The sequence below is a fragment of the Cladophialophora bantiana genome (assembly GCF_000835475.1).
Source record: "Cladophialophora bantiana CBS 173.52 unplaced genomic scaffold supercont1.20, whole genome shotgun sequence".
Lineage (NCBI taxonomy): Eukaryota > Fungi > Ascomycota > Eurotiomycetes > Chaetothyriales > Herpotrichiellaceae > Cladophialophora > Cladophialophora bantiana.
The window spans coordinates 156,797-182,719 of NW_015971594.1; the positions used below are offsets into that span (position 1 = coordinate 156,797).

At 52.0% G+C, this 25,923-nt stretch overlaps 9 protein-coding genes across 9 annotated transcripts; 4 read left to right on the forward strand and 5 right to left on the reverse strand.

Moving 5' to 3' along the window:
- Positions 1 to 122: 122 nt before the first annotated feature.
- Positions 123 to 3,896, reverse strand: Z519_10884 (uncharacterized protein; the record flags this gene model as incomplete). Its single annotated transcript, XM_016768599.1, has 1 exon — positions 123 to 3,896. The coding sequence occupies one exon, from the start codon at positions 3,894 to 3,896 to the stop codon at positions 123 to 125; it is 3,774 nt and encodes a 1,257-aa protein (XP_016614986.1).
- A 583-nt stretch (positions 3,897 to 4,479) lies between these two features.
- Positions 4,480 to 6,315, reverse strand: Z519_10885 (uncharacterized protein; the record flags this gene model as incomplete). The annotated part of the gene is made up of 1 exon (XM_016768600.1): positions 4,480 to 6,315. One exon carries the CDS (start codon positions 6,313 to 6,315, stop codon positions 4,480 to 4,482), a length of 1,836 nt encoding a protein of 611 aa, XP_016614987.1.
- A 1,189-nt stretch (positions 6,316 to 7,504) lies between these two features.
- Positions 7,505 to 8,473, forward strand: Z519_10886 (uncharacterized protein; the record flags this gene model as incomplete). The annotated part of the gene is made up of 2 exons (XM_016768601.1): positions 7,505 to 7,702; positions 7,760 to 8,473. The coding sequence occupies 2 exons, from the start codon at positions 7,505 to 7,507 to the stop codon at positions 8,471 to 8,473; spliced, it is 912 nt and encodes a 303-aa protein (XP_016614988.1).
- A 594-nt stretch (positions 8,474 to 9,067) lies between these two features.
- On the reverse strand, positions 9,068 to 10,066 carry Z519_10887 (uncharacterized protein; the record flags this gene model as incomplete). Its single annotated transcript, XM_016768602.1, has 2 exons — positions 9,068 to 9,458; positions 9,534 to 10,066. The coding sequence occupies 2 exons, from the start codon at positions 10,064 to 10,066 to the stop codon at positions 9,068 to 9,070; spliced, it is 924 nt and encodes a 307-aa protein (XP_016614989.1).
- A 792-nt stretch (positions 10,067 to 10,858) lies between these two features.
- Positions 10,859 to 12,496, reverse strand: Z519_10888 (uncharacterized protein; the record flags this gene model as incomplete). Its single annotated transcript, XM_016768603.1, has 4 exons — positions 10,859 to 12,068; positions 12,118 to 12,183; positions 12,268 to 12,352; positions 12,427 to 12,496. 4 exons carry the CDS (start codon positions 12,494 to 12,496, stop codon positions 10,859 to 10,861), a joined length of 1,431 nt encoding a protein of 476 aa, XP_016614990.1.
- A 977-nt stretch (positions 12,497 to 13,473) lies between these two features.
- Positions 13,474 to 18,887, forward strand: Z519_10889 (uncharacterized protein; the record flags this gene model as incomplete). Its single annotated transcript, XM_016768604.1, has 3 exons — positions 13,474 to 13,601; positions 13,669 to 13,897; positions 13,956 to 18,887. 3 exons carry the CDS (start codon positions 13,474 to 13,476, stop codon positions 18,885 to 18,887), a joined length of 5,289 nt encoding a protein of 1,762 aa, XP_016614991.1.
- A 1,350-nt stretch (positions 18,888 to 20,237) lies between these two features.
- Positions 20,238 to 21,673, forward strand: Z519_10890 (uncharacterized protein; the record flags this gene model as incomplete). Its single annotated transcript, XM_016768605.1, has 6 exons — positions 20,238 to 20,483; positions 20,536 to 20,610; positions 20,693 to 20,751; positions 20,811 to 21,021; positions 21,114 to 21,185; positions 21,287 to 21,673. The coding sequence occupies 6 exons, from the start codon at positions 20,238 to 20,240 to the stop codon at positions 21,671 to 21,673; spliced, it is 1,050 nt and encodes a 349-aa protein (XP_016614992.1).
- Positions 21,674 to 22,243: 570 nt separating this feature from the next.
- Positions 22,244 to 23,608, reverse strand: Z519_10891 (uncharacterized protein; the record flags this gene model as incomplete). Its single annotated transcript, XM_016768606.1, has 1 exon — positions 22,244 to 23,608. The coding sequence occupies one exon, from the start codon at positions 23,606 to 23,608 to the stop codon at positions 22,244 to 22,246; it is 1,365 nt and encodes a 454-aa protein (XP_016614993.1).
- Positions 23,609 to 24,619: 1,011 nt separating this feature from the next.
- Positions 24,620 to 25,487, forward strand: Z519_10892 (uncharacterized protein; the record flags this gene model as incomplete). Its single annotated transcript, XM_016768607.1, has 3 exons — positions 24,620 to 24,985; positions 25,064 to 25,270; positions 25,356 to 25,487. 3 exons carry the CDS (start codon positions 24,620 to 24,622, stop codon positions 25,485 to 25,487), a joined length of 705 nt encoding a protein of 234 aa, XP_016614994.1.
- Between the last annotated feature and the right edge of the window lie 436 nt (positions 25,488 to 25,923).

Here is a 25,923-nt window from a genome sequence, read left to right on the forward strand (position 1 = left end):
GTACCAAGATCTCAAGAATAGATCCAGCCCCGAATGCTAGCATTTCACATGCCTTTAGGTTTTTTTTTTGGACGCTTTCTTAGCATCAGCCTCCCGATCACCACCTCTCACACCATGCTCGCCTATCCTTTCTTCGTATACAACCGTGCCGCAATATTCATGCTCCACAGTTCCTGGAACAACAACTTCGCCGCATAAGGCAAGTAAATCTGACTTATCCGATTCTTGTTGTTACAGTTCTTGCACTCAAAGGTATTCTTCTTGAGTTTTGCAATCACCGTCATCAATCCGCAGATATCGCAAATGTGCACGCGGAAAGGATCAGAAACGTCAAAAAGGCGTTCTTTGAGGAATGAAGAGGCACCGTGTGCGATCATGCAGTCGCGTTCCATTTCACCGAAACGGAGACCACCGTCGCGAGCACGACCTTCGACGGGCTGTCGGGTCAGGATTTGGGTTGGTCCTCGAGCGCGGGAGTGGATTTTGTCATCGACCATATGTCTTAGACGCTGGTAGTAGGTAGGGCCGAGGAAGACTTGTGCGACGAGCTTGCGCCCAGTATGCCCATTGTACATGACTTCGAAGCCTCGAGATTGGTAGCCCATTCTTCTGAGCAACTCGGAGATCTGTGTCACGGTGACTTTCGTAAAGGGGGTGGCATCCCCTTCGTCGCCGCGAAGTGTCGCTACTTTTGAAAGCTGACATTCGATCAAGTGCGCAATCGTCATGCGAGAGGGAATGGCGTGCGGGTTGATAATCAGATCGGGCACAATGCCTTCTCGTGTAAAAGGCATATCCTCGTGACGGTACGTGATACCAATTGTGCCCTTCTGACCATGGCGAGATGCAAATTTATCGCCGATCTGAGGCACTTTCGTTGTCCTAACTCTGACCTTGGCAAACCGATGGCCTTCATTGGTAGTAGTGAGCAATACCTGGTCAACAATGCCAGACTCCGTAGATCTTAAGGGTGTTGACACGTCTCGCTTAATATGCTGTTTCTGTCTTTGACCAAGTTCTTCGGCATCTGGTGCCATTGGAGCGGTCTTACCCATGATGATATCTTCTCCGCTCACGCGGACACCAGGAGCGACAATGCCATCCTCGTCAATCTTGTCATATGTACCGTGCTTAAGACGAAGAGTATCAGCTCTTGTGGGCTTCTCAAACTGCTCCACCACGGAATGGCCGACTATCTTTTCCGAGTCCTGGTAGGTCCGGTAGAACAGTGAACGGAAGAGACCACGATCGATCGAGCTCTGGTTCATGATGACGGAATCTTCTTGGTTGTAACCCGAATAGCACGCGATGGCGACAATGGCATTTTGCCCTGCAGGAAGTTCTCGGAATTTCAGGTAGTCCATAGCCATCGTTCTGGCAAGCGGTTTCTGAGGGTAGTACAAGATATTTGCCATGGTCTCCATCCGTTGGTCGAAGTTGGTGAGGAAAACACCCATAGCCTGCTTACCCATAGCAGACTGGTAAGTGTTACGAGGTGATTGATTGTGATCGGGGAATGGAATTATACTGGCGCAGACGCCCAAGATCATACTTGGATGAATTTCGCAGTGAGTGAATGTGTGCGAGAACGGATTGAGCAGGGGGTCGTTTCTCCTCAAAGGGTCATCTTCGGCCTCTATCTCCATGCCCATCCATCTTGCTTTGGAATCGGCTAGAGCTTCAGGGGTCATGATGATCATTGCGGTCTCTTCTTCCTCAGCGTCAAGGTATTCGACAACGCCGGATTCGAGGAGATTGTTCCAACCGTATGGCCTGACTTCGTCAGTCCACTGGAAGCCGCTTTCCTTCAGGTAGGCAGTCTGATCAAGCTTGTTGATGTGTTCCTTGTTCAGCACTAAGTTGCCACGGTTTTCTGAGGCCGGGTCGGTTTCAACAACAAAGAGGGGACGGACAATTCTGCCCGAGTCGCCATTGACCTTGAACTCTTTCTCTCGAATATCCCAGACCAGACTAACTTGGGCATCAAACACGCCCTTTCTTCGTAGTTTGCGGAGATCATCAACGAGACGTTTCGGGTCGCGTAGGACCACCGCAAACCACACACCGTCAACAAAGACCTTGGTCGCCTGAGGATTCAACCTAGGCTCCCAGTCTTCTAGTGCTTCGACGTGTTTGGTGAGGATATAATTCACCAGAGGAGCAGTCTCGTACGTATTGGTAACCATCGACATAAGAGACAAGTTCTTGACCAGACCACAAGCCTGACCTTCGGGCGTCTCAGCCGGACAAACGTAACCCCAGTGAGTGTTGTGGAGTTGACGAGGCTTTGCAATTTTACCTTCTCGACCGATTGGAGCATTGGTGCGACGAAGATGTGATAGAGTAGACGCAAAAGTGTACCGGCTGAGCACTTGAGAAACACCAGCTTTCGCTTTGTCTAGTTTCTTTTGATCGCCCCAGTTACCAGTAGCCAACGAATACTTCAAGCCGCTTGTGATGATGGGATGTTTGAAGCCGGCCATGATATTGATGGGCTGGCCTGCCTCCACACGCTTCTGCATATATCTGTAGAAATCTTTCGTAGCTTTGTCAAATTGTAAACGGAAGAGGTTGGTCATGAGAGGTCCAGCAAGATCGAGTCGCTTTTTTCCAAGGTGATCTCGATCGTCCGGTTCCGCACGTCCGAGAGCGCATTTCAGCAATCGGTTGACCATATAGCCTAGGAAGAATGCCTTTCTAGCGGTTGCATCTGGGCTTTGTCCGATATGGGGTAGAAACTCTTTCTGCAAGATGTCTGTGGCATGCTTCTGCCGTTCATGGCTTCTCAAAGTCGGAATGTTACCTCGGCGCGCAATGAAATCTCGAGCTAGATCTGCACCCTGGATGGCCTGACCTTCTTGGAGTGAGCCCATCAGCATATCCATCATCTCTTTATCGCTTTGATCGAAGCAGATCTTCTCCAGGATATCGGCGTCGGACACTATGTCCAAGGCTCGGAAGACAATAACAAGAGGAATGTCCTGCTTGACATATGGTAGTTGCACTCGGATCGGGTTGTCGATCTTGGTACCATCGGGCCCATCCACTCTGCGGAAGAGCTTGACTGTGCACTGAGACATCATACGGGCGCCACGGTCGATGACGGATCTGATTTCTGCAAGGTGGGTGAACGGGGAAGGCGCTGCCTTCTGGAAGACTTGGACGATATTTCCAGCACTTCGTTCTTGAGCGATGAGCACTTTCTCACTGCCGTTGATGATGAAGTAGCCTCCCTGGTCGTAGGGACATTCTCCCCATGCGAAGAGATCTCGCTCGCTTTGGAATTTCTCGCTCACCAAGTGGCAGGTCATACTCCTGACCATGATGGGTATCTTTCCAATGTATACCTCTTTGTCACTGTCAAAGTCATCTTCGTCTTCGCCCTCTCTCCAGAAGAGCTCAGTGCCGTCCTCCTTCATGACGCCCGAGTCTTTGTCGTCTTCGTCCCATGGGCGCTCTTTTGCGTAGTATGTCCTTCTCGTCATTTTAACGTAGACTGGGCTCGCGTATGTCAGACTCCTCATCCGTGCTTCGTGAGGCATACAGTCTGTCGTAGTGCCATCAGGTTCGACCTGGTTCGGCTTGCTGAGTGTGACCTTGCCGAATTTGACTTCATGTCTCTTGATAACAACTGGATTCGGATCATTTTCATCCACATTTTGTGCATGGTCCAAGGTGACACCACCCTTTTCATTGACTAGATCTTGCAGACCCGAGCGCATGAAATGGTTGAATGAGTCTATCTGCATAGACGCCAACTTCTTGATATCGAAGAACGAACTGATGACTTTCCAGCAGTCTTCAGATGTGATGTCTTGTTCCCCAGCGTCCACCTCGTAGGCACCAGCTTCCCCATAATAGCCGTTCGGTTCATATTTGACCTCGTATTCCGCCATGAGGGGCGATCGATATTCCGGGAGCGGTAGCAAACGATAGGCGATTGGGGAATTACGCGAAAGCTGAGGGAGGAAAGGAGAAGACAGACGCGGAGGCGAATTCGATTCTCCCTCCCTTCTGAGTCGCACCTCAAGTCTTCAGAATGCGCTCTGACAAAGGGCACTGAATTGTCAGTCAAGACTTCAGATTTCCTCTGGAGAGCCACCCACAGAGTGACAGACAGCCAGAGACCCGGAGCCGCGAGAGAAGACGCCCGACACTGGGCACAGTGTAAGGATTCGTGGATGTTGGTTGCTGCGGAGAGGAATGTCCTCGAGGATCTTTTTGGCGCGTATCAAAGTGAAAGGCGCCGTGGCAATTCTTGCCGCTTTATTCACAGAATGCACTAACCATTTTTGGATGTAGATGCGACTGCGGCTACCTCGTAAGCTCTAGAGAGGGTGACAGTGATGGAATGTGAATTCATGAATCATGAATGAGAATGGGTATCACAATTATGCATAGAATCCATGCATGTCAGCTATCAGCAATTCGTTCCTCCCTAATGGCATGATTAGATATCGCATTCACAAAACACCAGCTTCATTGCTCCACGCACAAAAGTAATGCCTCCAGCATTTCCTCCGTAGCCTTCGCTTCATCACTTTGTCCAGGATCCATCCCGTTGAGTTGATCCCGTAGACTCCGCTCGAGTATCTTAAGCCCGTCTTCGCCGAGGAGTATGGTGATGGTCTGTCTCGCTCCGTTGTCTTCTGCCACCATCCAGCTGAGGATCAACTCAATGGCCTGGAGTGAGAAGAGGCCGGCGTCTAGTCGCCGGGAGAACCACTCGTCGGCCTGTGCTTCCACTTGGGCTTGGTTGAGATCCTGTCGCTCCCTTTGAATGTGCGCATCCACTTTACTCAATCTCGTCTTGTATTCGCGCCGCAATTCGACGAGCTTTGTGATTTTTTCGTAGTCGTTTTCCACAAACTTGGCAAGAGTCCGTATCCTTTCGGCAGACCCTCCCGGCAGATACCTCAACATGCTTGCCAGGATTCCAATGAGATGCTCGACCAAGCTTCGCTCCATTTTGTGGGATTTCATAAGCATGCCGAAGATCGTCTTGAGTCCAGCCGCGTCCACCAACCTCACCGAGACAGCTGTCGCATTGCCTCCACTCATGGCGTGGTCGAGCACTCGCAAAGCCCGTGCTTTAGCCAATCGACCTTCTCGGAGCATGATGAGACAGAGTTCGACACCTTCCCCTTCGACAAACTTCTCGCCGGCAATGCGTTCCTCCACCACACAGGCTAAGCAATCAAAAAGATTTTCGGCAAACTCTTCCTCGTCCGAGTCCTTTTCGGGATCTCGCTTGCGATACGCGCTAACGAGTTCAAGAAGAGAGTCGACTCCGTCTTTCCGTGCTAGACGATCTCGATTGTTTTTGTTGCTCTGAAGAAGTATGGCTAGGATTTCCGCGGCGTATTGGCGATTCTGTCCAACCTTTCCCCTCGCATAAGGATCCGCTTTCTTTATCCTTGAGAGGAGCCATTCCATCAGGGCATCTTTCGCCCCGACGGCCTCCAAGTTTCCGGTATCGGACAAGATGTTCTCGACAACATTCAAGATATGATAAACCCCTGCTCGGTCGCTCTCATTGTTATCCTCGTCCAGTCTGCCGAGGTTGCTCGTAAGAAGATCCACGATGTCACTCTGAATCGTGGCCTTGACCAAAGTCTTCCATTGTTCTTCGGTAGTGGTCGAGTCCTCGTCTGTCAGTTCCGCGAGCAACTCACAGACAGCGATGGCAATATCGGTATTCTCATGCGCAAGCAATCCAACTAAACTGCCCACACAGCCCATTTTGACGAATTCGGCGTACAACTCGCCGTGTTCACTCAATAGACTCAAACCTTTGATTTCAGCATCCAAATCGGCCTCACTGCTCACAAACTTCATAGGCTCATTCTCGTATTTGGCTCGTAGTTCTGCGTTCTTGTTGATTTTCCGTTCAAAGTTGATGGCCGTGCGGCGCAGCCATGTGGAATCAATCTTTTCTTCCACCTCTCCAGCCTCGTTTTTATCGATGTAATCAATTACTTCTCTCTCTTGCTTTGTGACACCGCCGCCAAAGAAGCGCCCCTCCTCATCGTCTCCGACTTCGTCCTCCACGTCTGCCGGCGGCCGTGCGGGTCCGGCTTCGAGATCATCTCGATCATCTAGGCCCTCATCCTGCACAAAAGCAGCTTTGCTCTCTGAGCCATTGGAGGTGGAATCGTCATGTGAGGAACCATTGGCGGAGCTGCGTGGAGAGGAGCCGTTGGTCAGTTTGGCAGATTTGTTGGAGAGGGCATTGGAGAATGACTTGGTCGGGTCCTCGAGTTTTCGCTTGGAAGCGGCGTTGGGTTTGCGGAAAAGGTCATCAATCGAGGTCATGACTGCACGATGGGCAGGTCAATTCAAGGCTTCATTGTCATCTCTTTTTTTCCTTAATCTCTGGTGAAGAAAAACGGAAAAGGGCTGCACCACCGGAAAACATAGGAAAGGCATTCAGGGCAGAGAAATCCGGACAACCGCAAATTGAAACTCGGGAAAGTTTCCATTTGAGCGCGTGCCACTTTTTGCAGTGCCGAGGGCGCTTTTCCATTCGCATGGATGGACATAGATGGCCTTGTGCTCCTCCGTACTAGGTACGCGAGACTCCAACCCGACTCCATATTCTTCGTCGCTAGTTTTCCCGAGCGGCAGCATCCGGCCCTGAGGCGTTTCCTCTCCTTTTGCAACGGTCCAGAACAGCCCCCAAGGTTCTTTTGCTAAATATCAACAACCCTGTGATCAACCCCCCAAAGCCCCGTGCCGAGCCCGGCGTCCCATCTACTGTACCAGCCTCGCGCGGTGCAGCATCCGCACCCACCTGAACGAATTGGATCTACCCCGATCGCAACCCACATAATTTGATTGCAAGGCAGATCCACCACCAGTCAAAATATCGAGTACCTCGTACGATTGCATTAATTCCTTCCTTATGTACAGGTAAATCTTAGGATCAGCAACGCTGAGATGAATGGCCCTTGGCACCAGCTGAAGCGATCAAAAGAGACCCCAAAGCTGCCCAGTTATATCCTCTTCCTCTCTGATACCGGGTAGCACGAACCCACTTACGTCAAAATGGGATGTCTTCTGGCTATTACTGCAGGCAGATCGATCTATTATTCTCACTCATACAACATGATTGGCAAACCTGTGCCGACAGGCAGACTCCAACACCACCCAGTATGCTTCGGCTGGTGAGACGTGGGACTAGGTTCACCATCAAGCTGGGTTATCCTTGATTGTCCCCTATTCAGCTCGGCTCCACAAAGGCTGTAATTAAGGCCACCTTCAAAGCCTCTGTCGTTCTTCGATGAAACATGCAACTCGGATCAGAGAAACTCGGCCCCTCTAATTGTTGCACGGGTACCACACGTGGCTCATACTGGAATAAAGGGTTCGCTATATGTCAATGCCTATCGGGCTTCTCGGTCAAGTCTGGTGTGTCCTTTATTGATGCTCTTGGCCATCTTTTTCTTCGAAAAGTCTACTCCATACAACTGGGCTTCGTTCCATTTCTGCATTCTCGGTGAAGATGCAGCGTCTTATAACCGGCAGCTTCGTTCTCGTTGCCCTTTTCTCCATAGCGCATGCGGCAACCACCGTCTGCTATAACCCAGACGGTACTCAGACGGTGAAAGATACTTATTCTCCATGTTTTCCCACCACCAACGTGACGCACTGCTGTCCAGAGGACTCAACTTGTCTCAAAAATGGGCTGTGCCTGATGAAGGTGAGCGGTGGAACTGCCGCGAGGATTACCAGATATTGCTTAACATCTCTATGACAGAACGACACTACCCTCAACACTGGTCTATGCACGGACAGTACATGGCAGGATGATGCCTGCTTCCCACGCTGCCTAACATCCCAACGCAAACCCGGCCCAAGTTCGCTCTATCGCTGCAGCAACCATAATTGGTGTTGTTCGGATGGTGCCTCCAATGCCACCTCCTGTTGCCGAGACGAAGGCGTCAAGCTATTCCCAATCATTGCACACGCAGCAGTGGAAAATGGCTCAGCTTTTTTGCATGGCTACAGCATCGCACCCATCGCCAGCATCATTACAAATGGCGCATTGGCCTCGAGCACGGCTCTGCAGACAGTGACCTTCACGACGGACATATCTGGGTCACCGATCACCATCACGGCGACAACGACTGGCGACCCTAACCCTGTAGCCATCAGGGAGGTCAACAGCTCCAGTGCGAGTCTCTCTACTGGACTGGGTACTGGACTGGGGGTCGGTGTCCCTCTCCTCGCAGTTATCGGTTTCCTCTCATTTCTACTCTTCAGAGAGAAGAAACGTCACCGGGCCACCCTCGAATCTATGTCCAGCAACGACGGCTATCCACTTGTAACCCATCATCAAACAATGTTACCCGGACAGTATCAAGTCGCATCTGGTAGCTCTGAGGACCAATCACCCTATCCCATGCCGCACCCTGCTGAAGTCGATTCGCGGGAGACGAAAGTTGCGCGTCTAGAACTTCCGGCTTCATAAGCCCAGTACCTTGAAGTCAACCAGGGGGAATCAAGAATCTCACTTTTCTTCAGAGCCATCTCGGAAGGCCATCAAGGCAGCATCACTTTAACACCTCGGCGCATACCTCGGCGGGGTTGCGAGAAGAATGCATCGGTTTCGCTGAATGAATGAGCGCCTATTGAGCCCGTCTCAGGTGGCGGGATGACCCAATCCCCCTCCCCATGAGCACCAGCCTGGGCCTCACTTCCGTCATCCTGATCTTGTTGATTAGAAGATTGCGCCACGAGTCTTCCAATTCCCCCACGTGCCGGCCCATACTCACTTTGCCTCCGGATTCTCGGGTACTCCGCCTGGACAACACCTTGCTCAGGCATACCACAAGCAGGCACCACTCTAATCGGCACACGCTGGCACGCAAACTTAAAATTTCTGCCTTCGAATTCGATTCCAATCTCCAACTTCAGTGTATGCTCAACCGCAGCATTATATGTCGCAAAATCCAGGACATGACTCTCCCTTGGTATGCGCAGTTGAGTGACCTCGGCGAGGTCGACCTCCGTATGCGCGGATATTTCCACGGGACCTGCCCCGCCGGTGCCAGACGGAAACGTCTCACACTGACAGATTGGGTGTGGCAGTGAGCATGATGTCTTTCGCGTATAAGTCTTGCGCGTGGAGGTTGATGAGTGATGCCCTGCTCGGACCTTCGTGTGTTGAATGATTGCGATCTTCAAGCTTTTGATTGTGAGGCTTGTCGCAGCCGATGGTGCCAGACTTTCTATGCCAGTTGTTCCACACGTTTTGGTGTTGCTGAGTGATCGGCCAGAGAACAATATGCTCATCGTCGAATAGTCTTCTCTGGTCTCTATTCTCCGCGGCAAGAGGACAGAAATACTGAGTGAGGGTTTGGCAGCCGCCAATTCTTCTTTGCGGCCATCGCGCTGTAATTTTGAAAGCTTCAGGATTCGAGACATTGGGTTTTGTAGGGAGATATGCGTCTTCCCTTGGGGGAGTTTGAAAACTTGTTGATGGCGGATATAAGACTGATCAACTCTGCTGGTGGGATTTTCACTCGCACCCAGCCTTGCAATGTTCTGGGGCAGGATATTGATCGCACGTTTTTGCGGTGATGGTTTTCCCGATCGTCGCCATAGGAGAGCTTAATGGCGGCCTCAATGTCGCTTCGAGAATATACTCCACAGCACAAATAAATCCCGGACAACTATACAGCATGGCCGGCGGCAAGTCATGCTTTCGGGTACTTTGGACGGTCCTTTGAAGTGCTGGACACCTTGACATCATTCTATCATCGGCGTATTCAGGCACTCTGAACCCAAACGGCCAGGTATATTCACCGGCACTGTACGCCCATTTCCCTCCAGTATACAACACCTGCGCACGGTGAAAGAGGACCTCGCGCGAGTGATAATCGGTGTTCGAAACATTAAGATCTCCATAGTTCTGAGTCAATGTAACCCGAGAAAGGCCAGTGAAAGTGATGACGATGGAGCCAATGGGAATGGACTCGACCGAGGTGAGGTAAAGGGTGCCGCTGAAGTGCGAGTCTGGGTGATATGGTCCAGATTGAGCAAGCTGGATTGAGAGAGACATGATTCGGGGCTCGTCGCACGGCCTTGGGTCCAAAGTGGCGGTTTGGATTTCTTCAAGTGGCTTCTACAATACAGACTCCAGTCATCCGTGAGGATGGTGTTAGATAGAAACTGCTTTAGTGACGGCGGAACGAATCGGTCGTGTTCTGTCGCATTTCAGGCTCAAGACTCTCGAGCAACCTGCCTGGTGACTATGCGCAGATCAAGGGGGCCTAGAAGCAGGTCTTCAAGAAATTGCATCCAAAGGCAGAAGAATGGAGTGCGATGCGGAGAGAGTTTCCATCATCTGAACTGGCGAGAAGCACCAACGGCACCCTTCGCGGCCGGATGTGGTACCCGAGAAATCGTTGCAGGTCTATCTCGAACGAACTAAGTATGTCTTCAGCACCATGGAGTGGGCAATGGTCATTAGAGGCAGAAGGCCTTCCCTGCGATTGATTCTCATTCAGCGGCATCAGCTTGATGCATGTGCCCGTCAACTCGCCATCGCCTTTTGAGTGTGGGATAGTACAATCTACCTATGTTGTGTCGTTTGAGCACCACTGTCGTGCCTTTTAGGCGTCGCGCGATCTGAACTCCCTGTTCGCCAATACTTAATCACTGCGCCGGTCCTTATCCATGCTCGAATGCCTCCCAACTGCGCCAGCAACACTGTGCCTGCCCCAACCCATGCTTGAGTTGCATCCCAACTGCGCCAGGCCCAACCTTACCACAACTCCCGGTTGATTGACCAAAATCTTCCCACACTGCCGGGATTCCAAGCATGAGCCCTTGTCATGAACATCAGTCATCGTTAATACTTGCGTCTCCTCACTGTCTTAGGCACCTCGTCGCCATCGTTCTCATACTCCTTCCCCTCATTGACATCCTTCTTCCTAAGTGTTCCAACACCATGCCTCACCAGTTCCTGATCGTCGCCCTCCGAGTCCTCAATATCAAACAACACCGGCAGGACGAAGCTGTCTTCTTCACCCATCTTCCTCTCCACCGTCAAGATGTCCACCTCCTCGTCTTCTCTGTCCAAGCGGCGCTTCTGGTGCTCTTCTTGTGGGTATTCGTCGAACTCGTCCTCGCGCTCAACGTACTCGACATTTTCCGTCACTTCGGTGAAATCAGGTGCCAATGCGGACCACTTCTGCTGTGGCTCGATACCCCAGATCTGGATGCTGCCCGTTTCAATGCTCGTACATGCCAGGAGCGGACGAGAGGGATGCCACTCAATGATCGCGGGTTCCTCACGGTTTTCAAGAATTCGGAGGAGAGAATTGGTACGAAGTTCCCAGATGTAAATGTCCTTCTTCATGTATGTGGAGGCTGTCACGTAGTCTGCGATGCCTGTGGAGGAGCTATGACTGAAGGCACAATGGTTCCAGCGGAGACGATTGACCAGGTCTTGGAATTTGTGTTCGACGGTGAGGACAATGTTCTCTGCCAGGGTGGCTGGGTCACGGTCGTGCTGGTCGTCATTACTACTGGGGTCCGTGGCCGGTGCGGTAGAGGGAGTGATTAGGCTTAGATCGGGGAGGTTGATGGTGCGGATGATTCGGTCGGTGCTGTTGGCGAGGAGTTGGCGGCCGTTGTTGGTCAGGCGGAGAAGAGAGATAAGGCCAGTCGAGATCTTTGTCGAATGGATGATTTTACGGGATTCGGTCTCGAGAATGTTGATGTACCCCTTTGAGGTGCCAGTGATGATGTGATTGCCTAGCACGGAGAAAATGGCTGAGGTGGTGGCTTGTTTGTTCTCGGACGCGGGGATGCTATCGCTCAGAGGGGTAGTAGGAAGGACACGCTTGATAGGAACAGCGTCGGTGATGTCAACCAGATATGGCCGGTCTTCGAAAAGGGAAGCAACGAAGAGCTTGTGGTTGTAGGGGTGAAGTTCCGCTGTGTAGATTGGCGCTTCGAATTTGACGGTTCGGATTCGTTCCTGGGTTTTCAGGTCCCAAAGACATGCTCTACAGTCTTGGGACGCTGACAGGACGTAGCGACCACATCTCGACCAGCTGAAGGGCGTTAGTGCCGTGCTAATGTATCGTAATGAAGGAGGTGTACCTTAGACTCTGGATCTGCTTCCAATGACCATGAAGTTTCATGGCGACCCCGTACGTCTCCATGTCCCTTGAATAAAAATGTCAGCCAATTCCTCATTTCAAGACGCCAAAATTTTGCGCTGTCAACATTTTCTTGTCGAGGGCCACTGACCAAATGATGACCTTTCCATCCACCCGACCCGACGCGAGATAGTCGCCCTTGCGACTGAATCTCAGGGTGGTCGCATGGCCAGATCCTGGCTTGAATCAGTACTTATTTCCAACACCTGGCTTCTTTTCCACTTTTTAGAGGATCTGGGGCTGTACATACTGAGGTCATTGGTGAGGGCGTCAGGGGAGTCCTGGGCTAATTGAAACGGATCTATCAGTGCCAAATTCATGATGTCGTCGTTGATACAAGAGGGGTCTCACGAAAGCATGGGTGCTTCAAACCCTTCTGACGCCATGCGTCTATTGCCGGATCCGGTGCTAGCGCCATCTTTAGCGTCGTCACGTGTGGTGAATTTACGAACTCCACGACTACCTCGTAGATGGAAGACAAAAGGGAGAAGGAAGGTTAAGCGAGGACATCGATGAAAGACGGCAGCAGTGGCGACGAAGAGAATATGTCATTGTTAGTGAATTTCCAGTGACAGGTTGTCATTTAAGACGTCTGTCGCTGAGCGCGTGAAGTGAATGTATCATGTTTAAAGGCGATTGCTTAATCCAAGACCGTGAGCACGAAACCAGCTCGTTCTGAACACTATGCACCCAGAAAATCTGCTACGTGTCATCTGATATCGATGTCCTGGCTTCAGGTAGCTGTTATAGCACCAGATACTGTGTAGAGTCAGTGAATCCAGAATAAAGACTCAACCATTGCTTTTTGCTTCGCGCTTAAGAAGTTTCATATCTTGAACCCTGGTCCAGAACTGCAAAGACTGAAAGGAGGCGAGTTTTTGCCGCTTAAAAGCCGCCTTCGCCGCTGGGCTGATTTTCTTGGCGCGGCGCAGGCAGCCGCTCGCCCTTTCAACTCTCAAATTTTGCGCTGGCTTTCTCATCCCTTCCTCATCCTCTTCCTTATCACAACCCCCACCCAACCATCTCAAAACGATCGCGCCTACGACTCTACACGTCCCAATCGGTCAGCCGATCGCTTTCCAGGAAGATTTGGATCAAAATAAAGAAAATTGGTGGAGAGCGCAGCTGGAGAAGGACACAGCATTGTTTTGGGCGGCCCGACAGGGCAAAGGTCATCTCTGACCACCATCGCGCAGCCACCCGCGCAAGCACTGCGATCATCCCAGATCGTGTCAAAGAGTGAAGAAGAATCGTCTCACAAGGATACTCGAGATTCCAGGGATAAATACGCGCAATCATGGCGAGCCTCAATTTCCCTTATTCGAGCGCGCCTCTGCGCACGGTCGAGGAGATTCAGTTTGGCCTCTTCTCCGCCAAAGAGACCGAGCGCCTTGCGGTCATCGACATCGAATATCCTGAGACGATGTATGTAGAAAATAAAAGACAAAAATCACTTCTCTGATTGTTTGATTTCTAACCCGTGTCTGACCAGGGATGAGCAACGCCTCAGACCTCGCGAAAAAGGTCCGAACGATCCTCATCTCGGAACAATCGATCGCAATTTCAAATGCAGTACTTGTGAAGAGAACATGGCCGAGTGCCCTGGCCACTTTGGTGTCATCAAGCTCGCAACTCCAGTCTACCACTATGGCTTCATGAACAAAGTCAAGAAGATCTTGGAGACGGTCTGCCACAACTGTGGCAAGATTAAGGCGCTTGATGTTAGTCCCTCCTGTGATGTGCATCCCATTCCTCACCGCTAATCTCAATTCACTGCAGACCGAAGAGTTCCGCCATGCAATCTCGATTCGAGACCGAAAGCGCCGCTTCGAGGCAGTGTGGCGACTCAGTAAGCCTCGAAACGTTTGCGAGGCCGATCCTATTGAAGACCCCGATCAACCTTTAAAAGGACCATCTCAGCCCAAGCACGGTGGCTGTGGCAATGCACAACCGGACATTCGGAGAACTGGATTGCAGTTGTGGGCGACCTGGAAACCGCGAAAAGGCGAAGATGATGAAGAAACTGCTCCCGAGAAGAAGCGAATCTTCCCACAAGATGCTCTCAACACTTTCCGTACCTTGACCGACGAAACCTTGGACATGATGGGTCTCAGTCTTGATTATGCCCGTCCTGAGTGGATGATCTTGTCTGCGCTTCCTGTCCCTCCTCCACCAGTCCGACCCAGTATCAGTGTTGATGGTAGCGGCCAAGGACAACGCGGTGAAGACGACCTCACGTTCAAACTAGGTGATATCATTCGGGCCAATCAAGCAGTGCTGCGAACTGAAGTTGACGGCACTCCTGACCACATCAAGGTTGATCTTTGTGATCTCCTTCAGTATCACATTGCCACATACATGGACAACGAGATTGCTGGACTAGACAAAGCGCAGCACAAGAGTGGTCGACCCATCAAATCAATTCGTGCTCGTCTTAAGGGTAAGGAAGGCAGATTGCGCCAGAACTTGATGGGAAAGCGTGTCGACTTCTCTGCTCGTACCGTCATCACTGGTGATCCCAACCTTTCTCTTGACGAGGTTGGTGTTCCGCGAAGCATTGCTCGCACCCTGACCTACCCGGAAAGGGTCACCCCCTTTACAATTGATCGGCTGAGACGCCTCGTCAGGAATGGGCCCAACGACCATCCGGGTGCGAGATATGTCATTCGAGATACTGGAGAACGTATCGATCTACGGCACCATAAACGTGCAGGAGACATGACTCTTCAGTATGGCTGGATTGTCGAGCGCCACATCCAGGATGGAGATGTTATTCTCTTCAATCGTCAGCCATCTCTTCACAAAGAGTCTATGATGGGTCATCGTGTCCGGGTTATGCCTTACTCCACCTTCCGACTCAACCTCTCCGTCACAACACCTTACAATGCCGATTTCGACGGCGATGAAATGAACTTGCACGTTCCGCAGAGCGAAGAATCTCGAGCTGAACTTGCCAATCTTTGCATGGTCCCTCTCAACATTGTGTCACCACAACGTAATGCCCCCCTAATGGGTATTATCCAGGACACTCTGTGTGGTATCTATAAGATCTGTCGTCGTGATGTCTTCTTGACGCGAGATCAAGTCATGAACGTCATGTTATGGGTTCCTGACTGGGATGGGGTGATTCCTCAACCAGCTATCATCAAGCCCACACCTCGCTGGACGGGGAAGCAGATGATCAGCATGGTGCTCCCGCCTGCTCTTAACCTCGAGAGACTCGATGCCAAGGGTGAAGACCCGTATGTACCAACCAACGACACCGGTCTCATGGTACTTGAGGGCAATCTTATGTTTGGCTTGTTCAGCAAGAAATTTGTCGGCACGAGCGCTGGCGGCATTATTCATACGATCTGCAACGAATTCGGGCATGACACTGCCAAGGCTTTCTTCAACGGCGCACAAACCGTGGTCAACTACTGGCTTCTACACAATGGGTTCAGTATCGGCATTGGTGACACAGTTCCCGACCCCGACACTGTCCAAAAGATCCAAGACGCCGTCGACACTAAGAAGGCTGAGGTCGATGATATAACAAAGAAGGCCTACAACGAAGAGCTTGAACCTTCTCCTGGTATGAATGTTCGTCAAACGTTCGAGAGTAAAGTGATGAACTCTCTGAATCAGGCTCGTGATCAAGCTGGTGCTGCCACAGAAAACAGTCTGAAAGATCTCAACAACGCCATCACTATGGCTCGTGCAGGCTCAAAAGGTTCTACTATCAATATTGCTCAAATGACTGCTATCGTTGGTCAACAGGCTGTGGAAGGCAAACGTATTCCTTTTGGCTTCAAATACCGCACGCTGCCCCATTTCGCAAAGGACGATTACTCCGCTCCTTCGAGAGGCTTCGTTGAGAACTCCTATCTGCGTGGCTTGACCCCCACAGAGTTCTTCTTTCACGCCATGGCTGGTCGCGAGGGTCTTATCGATACTGCTGTCAAGACCGCCGAGACCGGCTATATCCAACGCCGACTTGTCAAGGCTCTGGAGGAGGTCACCGTCAAATATGACTCTACGGTCCGTGATTCGCGAGGAAACGTGGTCCAGTTCATCTATGGTGAGGATGGACTTGATGGAGCTCATATCGAGAACCAAAAAGTCGATATCATTACCATGTCAGACAAAGCATTCAATGACCGCTACATGGTAGACATCATGAGCGGAGACCTCTCCATGTGGAAGGGCAGACTTCTTCAGGCAAGAGAGCTACAAGGTGACACTGAACTCCAAGAGATGTTCGATGAGGAATATGACGCCCTTCGAAAATCTCAGGATTTCTTGCGGAAGATGGGTAAAGGCACCGAAGACTCGATGCAGCTGCCTCTCAACATCGGACGTATCATCGACCAGGCTCAAAAGAACTTCAAGATCCGCCGTGGCGACAAGACCGACCTTGATCCTCGTCATGCCCTTATTGCAGTGAAGCAGTTGTTGGATCGACTCGTCGTCGTCCGTGGGGATGACCCTATCTCGAAAGAGGCCCAAGACAATGCAACCCTCCTGCTGAAGGCGCAACTCCGCTCACGGCTGGCCTATAAGCGGCTTGTTCTTGAGCATGGGGTCAATAGATTGGCCTTTGACAATATCATCGGAGCCGTCGAGAGTCGGTTCATTGCTGCACATGCAAATCCAGGCGAAATGGTTGGAGTCCTAGCCGCCCAGTCCATTGGCGAACCTGCCACCCAGATGACTTTGAACACATTTCACTTTACTGGTGTGTCGGCGAAGAACGTCACTCTGGGCGTGCCCCGTCTCAAGGAAATCTTGAACGTCTCGCAGAACATCCGAACTCCGTCCATGACTGTTTACCAGCTTCCAGAAAATGCCGGTGACAAAGAAGCCGCCAAGCTACTGAGAAGCCGTGTACAGCACACTAACTTACGCTCCGTGGCAGAGACCTGCGAATTGTGGTACGACCCCGATATTCAGAGTACCATCATCCCCGAAGATCTAGATATGGTCGAATCCTACTTCATCATCCCCGAAGATACAGATCAAGATCTCGCGCTACACTCGAAGTGGCTGCTTCGCATCACTCTCAGCCGCGCGAGACTTCTGGACAAGGCCCTCAACATTACAGATGTCGCCTCAAGGATCAAAGCGACCTACGGCAAGGATCTCTCGGTCATCTTCAGCGATATCAATGCGGACGAGCAGATCATTCGTATTCGACTTGTCCAAAATTACGGCAAGGACGAGGATGACGACCGCAAAGAGGATGATGAAGTTCTTCGACGCTTTTTGAATGAAATGCTCGACCATTTGACTTTTCACGGTGTCCCAGGGGTTTCGAGAGCCTTCATCGACCAGAAAAGTCGTGCGATCATCAGTGATGACGGCTCTGTCTATATGGCCAAGAGCGATCCGCGGTGCAATGAATACGTGCTCGAAACCACTGGCAGCTCTTTCGCAAAGGTCCTTGCCATTGAAGGAGTTGACACCTCTCGCACTTATACCAACCGCTTCACTGAGATCTTCGAAGTTCTTGGAATCGAAGCTACTCGTGCTGCAATTCTTCGTGAGTTGACCCAAGTCTTGTCGTTCGATGGCTCTTATGTCAACGCTCGCCATTTGGGCATCCTGTGTGACGTGATGACCGCACGTGGATATGTCATGGCTGTCACTCGCCATGGTATCAACAAGTCCGATACTGGTGCATTGATGAGATGTTCCTTCGAGCAAACTGTCGAGATCTTGCTTGAGGCTGCTGCAGCTGGCGAATTGGACGATTGCAAAGGTGTCTCTGAAAATCTGATTCTGGGGCAACCTGCACCTGTTGGTACCGGAACGATGGAGATCCTTCTGGACCAGAGCATGCTGTCTACCATTGTTTCGGACAATGCCAACCTTGGACTTGGTGGTGCTATTGGTGTTAAGGGCTCACAGCAACTCCTTGAAGGTGCTGCTACTCCTTACGATACCGGCTCGCCAATGCAAGACAGTGGGTACCTTGGCTCTCCCGACTACGGGGCTTCCTTCTCTCCCATTGCAGCTTCTGGTTCGGAAACTCCAGGAGGATTTACCGACTACCAACCCGGATTTGGTGGAGCTGGAGGATTCAGTCCCTACGGTCCGCGGAGCCCTGGAGGTTACTCACCCGCCAGCCCATTCGGTGGCACCAGCCCAAGTTCACCTGGCTTCTCGCCCACTGCTGGCTACTCACCAACCTCTCCGATGTTTGGCGCGACCAGCCCTGGTTTCGGGCCTACATCACCATCCTTCTCGCCGGCAAGTCCTGCTTTTACTCCGACTTCGCCTGCGTACTCGCCAACCTCTCCCGGGTACCAAGCGTCGCCTACTTCGCCGAGCTACTCGCCGACGTCACCCAATTACTCCCCGACGTCTCCAGCTTATGGATCACCGACGTCACCAAGCTACTCACCGACTTCTCCGGCTTTCAGCCCCACATCGCCGACGTCGCCGACGTCGCCTGTTTACAGTCCAACGTCCCCGATGTACAGTCCGACAAGCCCTATGTATGGTGGTAGTGCCAATAAACAGTCTCCGACGTCACCAAGCTATTCTCCAACCTCTCCTACCTACAGTCCGACTAGCCCGACGTCACCGACGAGTCCATCTTACTCTCCCACAAGTCCGATGTACAATGCATCTCCAAGAAGTCCAGCGGCTAGGACGGCGACTGCCACCAGTCCACAATATTCTCCAAACAGTCCACAGTATTCACCAACTTCTCCAAAGGAGGATTGAGTCCTCTTTGTACCATCATATGACTTTGATGTCATGCTAAAATGGAAAATTCAGATACAGAGCGAGTGACGGATCCATTAACTTGACCTTCTGTCTTCGACTCCCAGTCTGATGTAGCGGTGATGTCCTTTTTTAATGCAATTTTCTAACGGCCACTAAATTGTCACCTTTGGGAAAGAGGAGGCTCCTTGTCAGAGTGCCCTCCGCATTATTTTTCTCCGGCCACAATGTGTTTCACAAGACACTAACACTTGAACATTAGCGACGGCGTTGGAAGGTTTTTCAATGGTCTCTTTACCGGATCGACGTGCTATTTTACATGAAATGGGATGGTTAGACACACTTTTCGATGAGTGAAGATCAGAAAGCTCTTTTCCTTTCGAAGATGAATGTGCTTAGGGGGTGGCATGGGACAGGGAAGAGAATATGACGAGCGGAGGCGGCAGTATGGTCTGATACTGAACATTGACAGCGACGAGGGACAGCTTTGCCGGTGCTTCGAATTCCAAGAGGCGACAGGCGAGACAGTCGAAAGGGGACTGAACCATGGACGGATGGTTTGAGGAAAAGTTTGCAATTGTACTCTAAGATAAACATAGAATGTTATTCGCAGGGTGGAGACTTGGTGATGGAGAGCCGTCAGGCAAGCAGGGGATGTTGATTCGCACAGAGACATGTGAATGCAGCCGAAGTTGAGCAAAACTGACGGGAAAGGAAGTCCGCGATCTAGCAGACGAGTCACTCACAGCTGATGTGAGCTTGGGATTGTCCTTCTATTGCGTCCTTTCATTCCCTGGATCTTGCAGGTTAGGCAATTGAAACCAGAAAAAAAGGAAATAGCAATTGATTGAGTAATTGAATTCTTCCATTGCAGCCATACTAGGGGTACCATGCTCACAAGGCTGAGCTTCGGAGATGGTGTAGTTGAGGTACTGCATACACCGCATGACGCCTGTCTGAACAAGAAATGCTCGGTCCGTGCCCTTACCGATGCAATGGCCTGCTTGAGGAAGTTCATTGTCGCCCAAACAAACAGGCGTGAATAATGCACGGATGACCGCTCAACCACTCACAGTGGTGCGAGCGTATATTCGATATGTAAACAGACCCGTCAATCTCCGTCCTGTAACCTCTGGGCCTAATATGGCAAGGCTAGGTCGAGATTACGCAACTATGGGGTGGCCCTAGAACCGCCGAAGCTAGACGGAGAGGGAGGAGGCAAGAGGGGACGAGAGGGGATTACTGAACTGATATGGCATTTCATGTTACCTATATAGAGCCGTTTTGGGACTCTCGACTCTTGCCCACACCACAACGCCAGTCGCTTCTACCCCAACACCGCCAGCTACAATGAGTACCGCTCACACCGGTATCACAGAGCAAGTTCTCTCCTACAAGGCTCCTGATCCGCCCGTGAAGGAGTTTGAACCAGCTCCAGATCGTGCCCTTTTCGCCGATCCGGACAAGAAGTCGCTCTTGGCTGCGTGTAAACAGGTCCGCAAGCTGACTCCCTACATCGGGACGGAGCTGGTGGGAATCCAATTGAGCAAACTCACAGATTTACAGAAGGACGAGTTGGCCTTGTTGGTTGCCGAAGTACAATGGCCCCTCTTCCTGATCGAGAGTGAGTTGCTGACTGGTCCTTTAGCGAGGCGTGGTCTTCTTTCGAGATCAGGACCTTACGCTTGAGCAACAGTATGCATTGACTGCTCACTACGGGATTGTAAGCTCATTCGGACGTCTCTGTTCATTCATGTTGTAGCGGAGGGACCTTCGTACTCACTCTGTGTGGTTCCTCCCGATAGCAAGATCGTGATCCCAACCAACAGGACCCTAAGCATGTTACAATCTTGGGACGAAACAGGTGAGCGAAGCCCTGTCAGAGAGATATTCGCCCTCAACAAACACTGAGCGTCGTCGCAGCGATATCCGAAAGTACGCCGACTATGGGGGGGAATACCATTCCGATCACTCTCACGAAGCCAATCCGCCGGCGTACACTATGTTACGAATGATCCGGACACCTGAGAGTGGCGGGGATACCGTCTTTACGAGCCAGACTGCGTTGTACGATAAGTTGAGCCCGACATTTCAGAGGTTGTTCGATGGACTACATGCCGTGCATAGCTCCGAGGTATGCCATGCCATATCTATACCAAGTGCAAGCCCTGGTGTCGGAAGGCTATGACACCCATCCCCTACTGACACACGGGATGGAACTTGCAGAGCAGCTTCGTGAACTCGATCAATGGAGGCTACAAGCCATTCCGTGGCCCTCAGCGTCGCGAACACCCACTGGTACGTCCGTTTGATTGGCGTCGCCGTGCTCTCCGTTCTCGGCCACACCAACACGAAGACTCTTCGTCTCGGAGACACTGACCGTCGTCGTATGCATATAGGTTCGCACGCACCCAGTTACTCGCCTCAAATCGCTCTTCTACAACCCGACCTTCGTCATCCACATCCGCGAGCTCAAGGCCCAGGAGTCGATCCACACGCTGAACTTCCTGCGCGAACACCTGCACGCGGCCGACGACCTGACGGTGCGGTGGAAGTGGGAGCCCGGCTCCGTCGCCTTCTGGGACAACCGCGTGGTCGTGCACAGGGCCATCCCCGGCGGCTACGACCCTGCAACGAGGGAGGGCAAACGGACCGCCATCTTCGGCGAGAAGCCCTTCTTCGACCCCGAAAAGAGCCAGACGTTGAGCGAGCGCATTCGCGGCTTGGGCGGTCCCGAGGCCCAGTACGAGGAGACGAAGATCTATTTCAACAGTCCGCACGTTTGAATCTGGCGTGTTTTCGACTATGTATGCAACCATTGGCATGGCTTGTGGATGAGAGAGCGGGCTTTGGAGAGAGCGGCTGGTCTGTGAGGGTGTTGTCCTTCCAGAGCCAGAAAGCTCCCGGAGGAGGAGGAGGAGGAGGTAGAGATTATAACGATAATAGTCACCACGACCACGACCATGACCGTGTTTAACGGGTAGAATTTTGGCAATCCATCCATCCAAGTATCTGGATTCGTGATTGCATACACGCGTACTCGAGTCTCAGTTGGATTTTTGTCTCTCTGGGCTGGCCCAGGACAGACCCAACCCTGGCGACTTTCTTCCCCTTCTATGTGTACTGTACATGCCCAAGGACACCTTGCAAGCCAGAAAGAACACAAAGTTCGCACAATAAGACGGAAACGCCCTCCCTTGTATTCATACTCTCATCTTGTGCCGGACCTCATGGAAACGCCCATCGCTTTGCTCCCAGCCAGCCAATTGAACCATGCTCGGCGCTCCAAAAATGCAGACGTCGGCTGAAGGACAGGCGACATAAGATTAAATCCCCCTTCGGTACCTCCATCTCCCTCAAAGCGCTACTACCTTGACTCTGAAGTTGAACATGCAACTCGGCAGCGCGTCGGTGTTGTCCATGTCCAGGAACGTCTCGAAGTCGACGGTGCCGCCGCCACCGCCATTGCACGCCTGGGCGTTGGCGATCATGGCGTTGATGTCCATGCCCGCGTCCTGGAGTGCGAAGATGTTGTTGCCCTGCTGCGCGTTGTCGATGACGTCGCCGTTGTTGTGGTCGATGCCGTTGATGCGGAATAATGCGCAGCCTGCCCCCGCCGTGAAGCCGTTCTCGGCCCGGCACACCACTCCTGGCTGGCCCGGCGGGTCTTCCAGGGGCGTCGTGTCGATCGTCACGTCGTACCCCATCGTGCTGAGCACGGAGCTGACGATCCAGTTCTGCAGTTGCTTCTGCATCTGCGCGGCCAGGTCGGCGCGTTGCGGCACATCGTCCAGGAACACGCCGTGGTAGGCGTTCAGGAACGCGAAGGTGCTGCCGATCGTCGAGGCGTCCGCGATCAGCTGCGGGTCCTTGTTCGCGCCGAAGATCTGGTTGAGGATGTTCTGCAGCCGTGACTGCGTGCCTGTGACCATGTTGGCGAGCTGCTGGGTGAGCTGGTCCTCGGTGGCCGAGACCTCCTGGTCGATAGCCTCGTTGTCCTGGATGATGCTGACAATGTCCTTGGAGTCATCCTCGAGGTCGGACTTCGTCGCCTTGATGATCAGCCGGATCTTCTTCATAAACGTCGTGGCCGCCTTGATCTCGCCGCCGATAGGTAGGATGTCGGTGACCAGATCGACGATCAGCGAGAACACCGCCGGTCCTATGGGCTCTTTCTTCGGCGCCAACGCGCTGACCATGGTGTTGATGAAGTTGGCCTTTATGATTGCATCCGCGGCGTCCTGGATGGCGTCGTGGTGGTTCTGCAGGCCCTGCCACAGGTTGATGTAATTCTGCACGATGAAGCCGGCCTCGGGACCGATGAAGTTGGCGCAAAAGGTGCCCTGAAGTCCATTGAAGACGCAGTTGGTCGCAGCGTCGGGGTTGTTCAAGGTGGGAACGGTGCAGGTGGTGCTTCCAAAGGTCGAGCAGTCGAAGTTGTCGAACGGGTTCTCGGTCGGCGTGTCCTGCGAGACGAAGAACTTGGGAAAATTGTCAGAGGTGCCGAACTGGTTGATGAAGCCGGCTAGGAAGTTGTCGATGCCAAACGCGTCCCAGTTGGCTTTGGTCAGATCACCCGATCCGCAGGCCGTGACTGGAGTTGTCGACACGAAGCATGGAGTGTCTCGCTCGGTTAGAGGGAGTTCGGACGTGTCATTGACGGCTACTTGGGCGCCGACAAGGGCGGCAGCAGCCACCGAGACCAGCACTGATCTGAGCATGGATTGAAGATGGTACCACAGAGTCTGGCTGGATGTTCACAGACCGGCCAAGCCACCATGAACAGGGGAAGGGATGGGAACAGATGAGGACTATATGAGAAAGACTGATCCGGGTGGGATTATGATATGGGTATTCGCTCCCTTCTGATGTCCTTACCTTGGGTATACTCCATGCATGGCGGTTCCTTACTCACTACCCTTGGTCCTCTGTCCTCACCCGAGCCTCAAAATTTGCTCCTTAAATCTCTCAGCCTCACAGATGGAGTAGTAGTGGTGGTGGGAATCATAGAGGGGTGGATGCCTTACATAAACAAACAAAAGTGAGGGCTGGCGAATTCTAGTGCTGACCGTGGCGGGCTCTCTCCGACTGCATGTATCTCGGGCTTAAGAGTAAGATTGCTCGACGAGTTGGATTGCTTCAAATCCTCCTTTCATGCTCACTCTGTTACATCGTTCCGTCTATATAGATCTGTACCACTCAAAGGAGGCGACCTACCGAAGATTGTTTGCTGTAGCTGATGAGCTAATGCTTGGGGGCCTGAAGTAGTGCTTAGCATTTGCTTCTCTCATTTAAGCCTCGCCTTCGTGTAATGGATGTACCTATGCACTTCGTACTTGCTTGATTAGTTGACTTGGGGGTTCGTTATTACGGCAGTACATCCTTTGCCCCTCTTAGCATCCTGAAGGAGTAAAATTGTCGAATGGGGTGAATGCTCCGTGCAGCTGAGGCGAATCCCTTGAGGCTTTCCTGGGAACGATAGTAGTAGTAGGAGCTGACTCAAATAGTCGAAATCCTTACAACCCGGAGGGGGTCTTTGCTCTGAGAAGGCGCTTATCGTGTTGAAGATACCAGAGCGACGGCAGTTTGCTGCTCGTTTTCATCGATCAAGGCCAGGACAACCCCACAAGGCCATCTCTTGATATCAATCCCCTCGACATCTTGGGAGATTTTTTCTTACCGAATATCTTCCCCTCAAGTCTGTCGAGCAATCTACCATCGCGCATATCATTATGGAACCCCTCCGACATCTAGTTCTGCCAAACCAACAGACTGCAAGACAACATGGGATCACTGAACATGCGCCCACACACGAACAGTTCCGCAAAGCGCAAGGCAAGGCAAGAGCCGCTCCAAATATCTGTCGAGTGCTTGTCAGATTTATTGCGCTAGGGTTCGCAGCATCCATCATCGGCGTGCTCGCCCATGCCGCAGTAGTGTGGGCCACAACTCGAAATGTCGTCGAGCAGCAATCGAACGGTATCCGCCAGCGTGCCTGGCCCAACCACATTGACGTCTGGCCAACCTGGGTCATGCTCGGGGCTGCGGTATTCGCTGTTGTTGTGCAGATCCTTTCGCTGCTCACGTTCTGCGGAGGGGTGAGTTGCTTTCTCTAACCTCTGATGCCACATATAAACCAACACTGCGCACAATCATTGACCGAATCAATTGTCTAGACCCGTCGCCTGCGCGAGATGCACCTGCATACCTGGGCTGTCTTTTTCACCTCCTTGCTTGGAATCGCGGCGTGGATCGCTGCTGCGGTGTACTTCAAATGGCAAGACAACAAGGGCAACAAGAGCTGGGACTTGTGGTCCTGGTCGTGCACTCACAAATCTCTCAAAAATGGAAAGATGTCCTTTGAGACGATGTGTGTTGAAATGGTGAGTCTAGGAAACCCAAGCAGGGGCCGACAGACACCGTCGGGTAGCGGGATGAAACTGGACTGACACATTCATTTTGGCCCAGAAATACACCTTCTACGCCTCAATCGTGGTGGCAGTTTTTGAAATCGCAAGCTTGGCCGTCTTTGGATATATGCTGGTGCGCCGGCGCAAGGGGGGACCTGGATATAGCAAGATCAATATGTCGCAAACTTGACCTTGCGAGGAGTAGATGTCCACGCAGGCCCCTCCACATGATTTACGTGTGGAGTACCTGGTGGGTCTCGGGAAGCCGCAAAGCGAGTTGCTTCAAGGTGACGGTGTCATATGAATCGCTATGAACAAATGAGATGGCACTCGGAGAGGCAATGATGGGAGTTTTCCAGCCATTCTAGCGGTACAGTTAATCAGGCTCTGCCGAGCTGACAGTTGCACGGTCGGATGAACCAGCAAATGAGTCCCAAGACTTGTGCGAAACATCGAACAACTTCGGAGTACGAAGCAGTGTTTCCCAGAATACGCAGGCTTCCAATCAGGACACGGCTCATTGTGGGCGTCATCTGAGATCTGGGATATTATCTTGATGATTCGAGCTATGGCAGCCTGAAGGCCGATATTCTTGATACGTCGTTCTGGGCGTGGCAGTGACGCCG